The 8975-nt window shown below is 45.4% G+C and overlaps 1 protein-coding gene across 2 annotated transcripts; it reads right to left on the bottom strand.

Annotated features, from left to right (window-relative positions):
• Positions 1-855: 855 nt before the first annotated feature.
• Positions 856-8111, bottom strand: rereb (arginine-glutamic acid dipeptide (RE) repeats b). 2 transcript variants are annotated; one of them, XM_015958832.3, is made up of 17 exons: positions 7925-8111; positions 7101-7149; positions 6467-6591; positions 6210-6309; positions 6010-6108; positions 5827-5907; positions 5579-5732; positions 5384-5470; positions 5108-5301; positions 4802-4933; positions 4439-4549; positions 3273-4369; positions 2274-2478; positions 1493-2198; positions 1277-1417; positions 1026-1200; positions 856-938 (listed from the first exon to the last, which is right to left on the bottom strand). In XM_015958832.3, the coding sequence occupies exons 1-17, from the start codon at positions 7948-7950 to the stop codon at positions 905-907; spliced, it is 3516 nt and encodes a 1171-aa protein (XP_015814318.3). In that variant the 5' UTR covers positions 7951-8111; the 3' UTR covers positions 856-904. The 2 variants fall into 2 exon arrangements, with proteins under 2 accessions (XP_015814318.3, XP_015814319.3); XM_015958833.3 differs by having other exon boundaries at positions 1493-2195.
• Between the last annotated feature and the right edge of the window lie 864 nt (positions 8112-8975).

Raw genomic sequence — 8975 nt, 5'->3', positions numbered from 1 at the left:
TTATTGCAGAAATATTTATTGAAATAAATATGGCATGGATACAGATTGATATAATATCACATAAATACTGAATTTAGGCAATGTTTTTTAAAACTCCATTTAAATGTGTAGGAATTAAGATTTGTTTTAATCCAATTGGCTCATTCTCACTAAAAACACCATAGAGACACTTTTCTATTAAAACTTTCTGTTAGTAGACAGACAGACATGTCATGGGTCACACCTTAAGAGTAGTACACGCTGCTTTTAGCTGAAGGTTTTACCGTTCTCATGCTGAATCGAGGGTAAGGTGTTCACATCTACTGATGTACCAACAGCAATCATATACTGTCAACATGTAATATTTACAGTCTCAGAAAACAGCAAATAAAAGCTTCGGATATATTGTGTAAAGATATCTTGATATATAAAATTTAAAGGACTTAAAGAAATACTTATTAGCTTTAGGAGTAAATCCAACCTCTACTATGCCGCCAAAGCCTAACGCCACAATGGAACGGTCTACTCTAAGATCTTTTTTTATTGTAAAAGAGTCATGCTACTATCCACACACCGATTTAAATGTCATTCTGTACAAGGAACAAGGAAAATTAAGTAATATTTAGAGTTAGGAGTCTGTTTTTATTTCCTGTGGCAAATTGTTAAGACTGCATATGATAAGAGTTTGGAGAAAATGCTTCACACTGCTCATCGTTTTAGTGTAAATATGCACGCGACAGGGGACTAAAATCTCAGATGGACTGTGATGGCTTCATGAAGAGCCGAACAAGGAATGCACAGTTAGATCCACAAATATTTTCTTTCTGAAATATTTGAACACGAACCCCCTCAAAAAAACAGAAAAGAAACAAAATATTCTCTTACAGCTTTAAAAGTACACAGTATTTTCAGTGCATGCACCACTTCAAGATGGCTTGTCACCTTCTTTCTTCAGACGGCTAAAGAAATATGAATATATAATTAAAAATACATGAATGTGACAAAAAAGCTTAGATTTTGGCTCCAAAATCAGATGAATCTCTCACCTGTAATAATCTTCTGGATTTGACAGAGGGCCTCCGTGCAGGTGGTGCCCATGCAGCCACTGCTGCTCCAGCGCCATCCTCTGCAGCTCTGCAGACTGAGCGTGCATGGCCTGGAGCTGATGCGAGGCAGACATTTGAGGAATTGGACCCTGCAGCTCTCGCGGGTACGCGGCTCCTGTGGAAAGAAGACATGTTGAACTTAAACCTGCTTAAACGCACACGAGGACACGTGGAGAGATGAGATCACAAACCAAAGAGTGGGTGGCGCAACATCTCATGATCGTGAGGAAGATCGGCGAGCAAGGGGTTTGGGATTGGCCCGGTGGGGAAGGGGAATCGGGCCAGTCGTGGTCCTGTTGCTAGGGGATCTACTAGAGGATGAGGGCTCGAACCTGAGAGAAGATGTGAAATCAGTACAAATATGTTTAAAATATTTTAGTGAGCTACTGCTGACCAAAGAGCTTCACCTTGACTGAGAGGGTCCTGTTGGTGGAGGTGCAGGTGGGAGTGAATGTGGGAGTGTTGGTGATGATGAGGAGTTACGTTGAGCATCTGTAGTCGAGCAGCTGGGTCTGTGGCTACAGACACCATCCTCTCTGCGTGAAGCCGCTCTGCAGTGAGCCGTTCAGCGTAACTCAGCTCTGGGCGAAGCTGGGGACCTGCCAGGGCAAGCCTCTCTCGCTCCAGATGACTCAGACCAGGGTGAAAGGGCACAAAGGGGTGAGAGGGGCCAGGTATGTGGGGCAGTCCCAGCGCCCCTTGTCTCACAAAATGCTCCATGGGGTTGGCCGATGAGTGCAATGCTTCCAGATCTGGGGGTTTGACCTCGAAGCCGGGCTTCATCCTCTCGCGGAGCTCTCGGTCGCGGAGGTTCCTCAGCTCACGCTCCCTAAGGCTGGGCTCAACGCTGTACAGGCCAGGCATGTGGTAGGCCAGCAGGGGGTCTCCAGGGCTCAGAGACACGTAGAAAGGATGGTTGCGGTTGCCAGGGGACATGACATGGGGGTGCGCATAGTCGTTCAGGGTGCGAATGGCTGGGGTGTCTGGACCAATATAGGGTGGCACGGCTGCGACGGTGGCAGGCGGCGGCTCAAAGGACAGGCGTCCGTGGACCTGAGCCACCATTTGAACCTCACTCATCCGACTGTCGTGAGAAGAGCTGGAGGCTCTCTGCTGGGAGAGGACAACAACATTAGACAAACTACAAAAGATCAATCAAAAATATAAAAAATAAAGTGTTACACTGACAGAGTTTCTATCGGCATCCCGTTCACGGTCTCTCTCCCTGTCCCTCTCCCTCTCTTGCTCTTGGCGAGCGTTTTGCTCTGCCTCCCTCCTGGACCGTTCTATGGCCTCCTCCCTTTTCTTGGCCAGCTTGGAGGACGACAGAGGGGTGAAGAAAAAGTCTGTCCTCGCACACGAGTTGTAGCCACGATCCAAATGTTTGATAAACCTGAAAGAATCAGACATGCTGTTGTAAACACAAATGCTGAAGGGACTGGAAGAACATGGCTTAATATTTAAACCCAAATCTTATATCCAGATTTATATAGGTGTAAATCACAGTAATTAAACAGGCCATAAGCAGAACAAAAACAAGATCACAGATTCTAAAACTCCAGCTGGACGTAAACATGCACATGAGGAAATTTACTAAGCAGGAGTAACTTCTACTGAACACCAGGATCAGAGCACTCAGCCGCTTTCAACCATCCTCAACGTGCAGCTGAGTTATTGATCAGTTAATGCACTTCTCAGAAAACACGCTAAAACAAACATTTAGGATTAGAATACATTTTAAATGGAGACGAATAGTAATAACTACAGCCAGTCAATAAAGGACCTAAAGGTCTTAACCCTCTCAGGCTCAAAATAAGTTTTGATAAAAGGACGAACAACTAAATTCTTCAGGGGTACTTCTGAGTTAAAAAATGCTCATGAAATACGTATGTGGAGTAACCAGGTAGGTAGGTTTTAACAGTTGCACATCTGCAACACCTGCCTCCAGAGGATTATGAAATGCTCACAATATTTAAGTGATTTATCCCACCATCATATGTGAAGTTGAGTGGAGACACAAAATATGTGCTGCTGCCAAAAGTCTTAATTAGTCTCAACTGTTCCAAAACTTGGCTTTTTATGGTTTTTAACACATTCCTCAAATAATAATAAAACATGTTCATTTCTTTTTTCAAATAAGATGCTATTGTTTTTTATTACTGAATGCAACCGTGGTGTTAAACGCACCGTGCTGACTGACTGGCGTGGCACGCCATGTTGACCACCGTGGGTTCTGGTGAGGGACTCCGGGGAGGAGGCGGTGGGCTCTCAGCTTCTTCCACCTCATCTGGCGGCTCCTCCTTAATCTGAACTTGTGACCCTCCTGCAGCGGTGCTGGGTGAGGCTCTGAGAGGAAGAGTTTGGAAGGACGCCTGCAGGCTCGGGATGGGACCACCAGCAGAAGGTGTTACGGAGGTGAGGGGGAAGGTGGCTGCAGCTGCTGGGTGGGACGGGGCCGTGCTTTTACCGGGAGGATTCTGCAGCTGGGGAGGGACTGGAGGTTGGGTTTGAAGAGAATGTGCAGGAAGAGGATGAGGCATGAGCTGGAGAGGAGGAGGAGGGGCACCTGGGGGATGCTGGTTAGGCAGAGTTTTGAGGGGCTTTAAAGCAGGAGGAGGGGGCAGATTAGAGGGCATCTGAGGGAAAGGAGCTGCAGACGGGTGAGGAAGCTGCTTGTGTGAAGGCGGAATGGGGGTGGTGGGAGGGGGCTTGACTTGGGGGACAGTAAGAGGAGGCTGAGCCTCTCTGAAGAAGGGCAGAGAACGCTGGGAGGATTGAGGTGGTGGTTCGTTGGACTGTGGGGGCGGTGCTGAGCTGAGAGGAGGTGAGATCTGAAATGCAGGAGAGAGAGGAGTGTCCTGCACCGGTGCTGCTGGTGGAGCCCGTGGCCCAGGCAGGGCCTGAACCACTGGCTGCACTCGACTGTTAGAGCCTGCAGATGGACCGGACGGAGGGGGGTCAAGAGAGGATGGAGGAGGGCTCCGAGGTGGGTCAGCTGAGGGGATGCTTTCTGATGGCTGAGGAGTGATGGGGGGACCCTGAGAGGGGAGGGTCTGCAGGACTGGTGTGTCAGAGGGGGCAGCTGGTTCTAATGGGATCCCGTTCGGCTGAGAAAAAGAGTCGGAGTCGCTCTCGTTGCCCTGCTGGGGGCTGGAAATGCTGGGGGAGGAGCTGCGGTTGTCCTGATCAATGTCTTTGGTGTCGCTGCCGTCATCCTGAGCGCTGCGGCTTTCTGAAGAGCTTTCCTCCTCTGCCTCCCCCTCGTACCGGGAGCTCAGTGGATCCTGGAGGAACACAAACCGGGTTTTAGATAGCCAAAACTTTTACGTAGCTTAAGTGGTCGGTTCTGTCACCTGTGTTTTGGGCCTTTTAGGTGTGATCTTTTCAGGCTCATCAGGCTCCAGAGCAGGACTTTCTCGTACACGTTTTGTTGTTTTTGGCGCCGCCACTTCCTCCTTTATCCTCTACACGAAAAAGCATAATCACAGAGGGATTAACGACTACAATGACTGCATTGTTACTTGCTGATGTGGCAGATTTTCGTAAGTGCCTGTATCGTAACACAATTTATTAGAGTGAGTTTCACAAAAGAAAACAATGTCCAGTCAGATATGATTTAAGATCAGTAAACAGCGTCATTACTGCTAACATTGTGTTGCATTTATTTAAGGTAGTTAAATTATCTGGGAGTTTTCAAAGCAATGACTCGTATTTACCTTATTTGCTCTCCTTGAGGATTCGTTTTTGTCTGTAGATCTGGACGCCATCCCACTTGTGAAGGACAGGTGATCCTCATTGTTTGGGGGGCCTGTGAACCTCCTGAGGCCACTTCTTAAAGATGACATTTGCTTTAAAAATAAATAAAAAGTCACCAAAATGACTAAAAACTAACTACAGTGATCAGATCAGTTCCACGTGTTTGTCTTTTACGTAATTCTTATAAAAATGTGCTTGGTGCATATATTTTACTGCAAATGCATGACTAATAGAAGAGAACAGTGAAACGTGACGTGCAGCCTTACAGGTGCTTTGCTCTGTCGAGTCCTCATGCCGTGCTTGTTGTTCACCTCCTCCTCTGCTTTAACAGGTTTGAACATGAATGACGAGGTGGCAGATTTTGGAGCTGGCGGCAAACATCCATGTTTGTTTTCATAAGTGCGGCAAGTCGTGCAGAGCAAAGGATAGTCTCTCCCGCCCTGGTGCCAGTCCTTAGAGGCTGTTAAAGGAACACCGTCATAAGTAGAGGTTTCAAAGTTCAGTTTGAAGCTCCTCGTTTGGCTAAATAAACCAAAACTCACTCGTTGTTCTACAGTAGCTGCAGCTCTTTACTTCCTGTTCACTGTCCTCACTGTCCAGATCGTCCTCGCTGGCAGAACTTGCCTCCACTGAAGAAGAGAAATGTCACTTTAGACTAGAAGAGACCCCATCTGACACAAGTATTGTTTCTTTTTTTTTTTTGCTTTTTCTTCAATAAAACATCTTAAGAATCTCACCTGAATAATTTCGAGACGGTGCACTGACAGGAGCCGCTGCAGATCGCGTCTTGGCTTTGCGAGACGACGGCTGCCGACGCTGTTGTCGGTACGCTCTCGTTCCTGCAGCCTCTGGAGTTTTCTTCCAGTGGTAGTAAAAAGTGATTAGCTCCCCCTGATAAAAGCACACATTTATTAATTAATTAAAGCCATTGTCGACATTTAAAAAGCATGAAAAAAAAAGAAAACCAAACAACTTTTGCACGCACCGTCTTCTTGCTAGGCAGAAAGTCTTTTCGAATTCGGAAGAAATTCTTCCCATATTGTCTCAGGCCTTTGATGAAGCGTTTCTGTTAGAAAAACAGGAAATCCATTTTTAAAATGTATTTTTTGTGTGTTTATATGTAAACACTTCCACATGCCACCTTAGAATGCACAACCCTAAGTCTCACCACATCCTCCTCTGACCAACATTTTTCAATAAGTTTTGGGAGTGGCCTCTTGACCAGACGCTGTAGAGCTTTTGCTGCATCATAGTGGCTTGCATGGAGCTAAAGTTAAGAGGAGAGAGAAACAAAGATGTCTTCTTATTTCTTATCCAATCATGTTATTTTTGTAGTATTAGTTGCACAATCCAGGTTGTGCTCCGCACCATGTTGAGAGCGTTAAGGGTGGTGTCATCCCGAGAGGCTGCCAAACATCCGTCTTCTGTGGCTCCACCATCACACATTCCTGCAAATGCCGCCATGCTCCTATAAAAAAAAAATAAAACCAACATATCATTGTTTTTCAAGCAAATTAACACAGAATAAAGTGAAACTTTGATTAATATGATTTGAATTCAAATGTTTTTTCAGCAGAGAAGCAGCATTTATGCTCACCACACAACCAGAACCCGACTACACTGACCTGGCTGCTCTGAGGTACATGAGGAGGTCACAGTCGTTGACTCCAGGTGTCCACATGAGCTCCTCATTCTCCACCTGAGCCTGTGGTCCAGGCGCAGGTCGAAGCTGTAACTCTGGGAGTTTGGCCTGCAAAAAATAAAAGAAAAAGAAAAAAAGGTTAAAAAAAAAGTGAAGGTAATAATCACATGAAAATAACATTTAGCAGCTGTGAAGTAAACTGAAAATTCTAAAAGGTCAAATGCCCAAAATAGCATGTGTAATCATATCAGGGTCCTCTAAGGAGGAGTTTCTTATCACAGCCCAAAGATGTTTGAATAAAGTTTTTTCATTTAGTCTTTCCATAGTTTAATCTTTTTGGTGTCACAATAATTCTGAGATTTGCAGTTTTGTGTACAAAACCTTAAGTCTTCATAGGGGTTTGAATGAAGGCAACTGGACCTCTTTGGTTTCTATTGATCAAGACCATTTATAGATAAGAGTTGGTGCCTTGAAAGCAAAATAAAGAAACTAGAACTGGAAACTTTTGAACAGTTCCAGCTGATATTGAGGTTTATGAGGCTTGTTTACTAATCACCCAGTTTCTGTGATGAGTTACATTTTTCAAGTAGAACATTTTTATAACACTAAAGATGTACCTGATGACTTGGCCCCACTCTTATCTCGCCTTGTGTGCTGTTCAGGCTCCTGTAATCATTAAAACGTGTAAATATCAATCTAAAAAAATAAGTTACATTAAACTCAAGAGAATGTGGTAACACAGATGTAACACGAGCTACCAAAGCTAACGGCGTATATGTTTGAGCATCTTCCCGAATCAGCTTCCCTCCCATCTCCATGCACTGATTTCAGCAGGACGAGGTCCCGCCCCTTCACTCCTCTCAGCCAATCACCGCCCTCTGTTTCTAATATTACATGAATGAAATCCGACTCCACAGCGGTCGCAAAACACTGTCAATCAATCATACACAAGCTGCAAATTTCTACGGTCACCATTACAGAACAGATTTGGCTGCCTAACAGGTTGACAGCGGCGTCAGCAAAGGACTTGCCCCACGTAGTTAACCGCAGCTAAAGTACGCAACCAATAATAAATACCGATGTTAGCGTGCACAAATGAGCCACACAGATACAGTCTCGCCCCAAGAAGGGGGTCATTTATTTAACAGTCGACTTATTAAACATGTTTACTTTTAGTGTTTAATAACACCGTTTGAGTTACAAATGTACAAAAAAGCGCTGGTTATTTATGTTGGTTACAGCGAGCAGGAAGGCACAGGAGCTGCTAGCTGCTAACCAGGCATATCACCGTAGCTTGTTAGCCACACACGAACTTCGTGACCACTGACACTCCGACTAATGCGCACAAACGGCTCTTAAAGTACCGCTGGCAAACACCGAAAAGCTCATTCGGCACAAATGGACAGCAAATACATCGTGCGGGACAAGTAAACGAAGTTACCTGCGCGGACTGAACAGGTCGTCCATGTCAAAGGATGTTTGGTTGTAGCTTGTTGACACTACAGCGGCGCAGTGGGCGATACACACACAGCAACTATGCGAATCCCCTATTACATGGCTATTCAAAATGGAGGCGGTGTAGTGTTTTTTTTCTCCTCAGTGCGGTGACCTCAGCAGCAGCAACCACAGCTCATCCCTCAGATGTGTCTGGATGTACATAACTGAGCATGTGCCGCGGATCATCACACACACACACGCGCGCACACGGAAGCTCCTTGATCAGTTATGCCGCTTCTGCTGCTGCTCCGTCGGCCATGAATCAAACTGGGAACCACACTGCTGCGGTCATTTACACGCGCGCGTACACACACACATTTGGTAGGCACTTGTCAGGATTGAACTGACAACGCACATATACAGGTCCTTCTAAAAAAATTAGCATAGCGTGATAAAGTTCATTATTGTCTGTAATGTACTGATAAACATTAGACTTCCATATATATTAGATTCATTACACACAACTGTTCAAGCCTTTTATTGTTTCTAATATTGATGATTTTGGCATACAGCTCATGAAAACACAAAATTCCTAACTCAGCAAATTAGCATATCATGAAAATGTTCTCTAAATGAGCTATTAACTCATCTGAGTCAACTAATTAACTCTAAACACCTGCAAAAGATCCCTGAGGCTTTTAAAAACTCCCAGCCTGGTTCATTACTCAAAACCGCAATCATCGGTAAGACTGCTGACCTGACTGCTGTCCAGAAGGCCATCATTGACACCCTCAAGCAAGAGGGTAAGACACAGAAAGAAATTTCTGAATGAATAGGCTGTTCCCAGAGTGCTGTATCAAGGCACCTCAGTGGGAAGTCTGTGGGAAGGAAAAAGTGTGGCAGAAAACGTTGCACAACGAGAAGAGGTGACCGGACCCTGAGGAAGATTGTGGAGAAGGACCGATTCCAGACCTTGGGGTACCTGCAGAAACAGTGGACTAAGTCTGGAGTAGAAACATCCAGAGCCACCGTGTACAGGCGTGTGCAGGAAATGG

The sequence above is a fragment of the Nothobranchius furzeri genome, chromosome 3, assembly GCF_043380555.1.
Source record: "Nothobranchius furzeri strain GRZ-AD chromosome 3, NfurGRZ-RIMD1, whole genome shotgun sequence".
In the NCBI taxonomy this organism is placed as follows: Eukaryota; Metazoa; Chordata; class Actinopteri; order Cyprinodontiformes; family Nothobranchiidae; genus Nothobranchius; species Nothobranchius furzeri.
The sequence above is the reverse complement of the archived record's forward strand: the minus strand, read 5'-3'. Positions and strand labels throughout refer to the sequence as shown.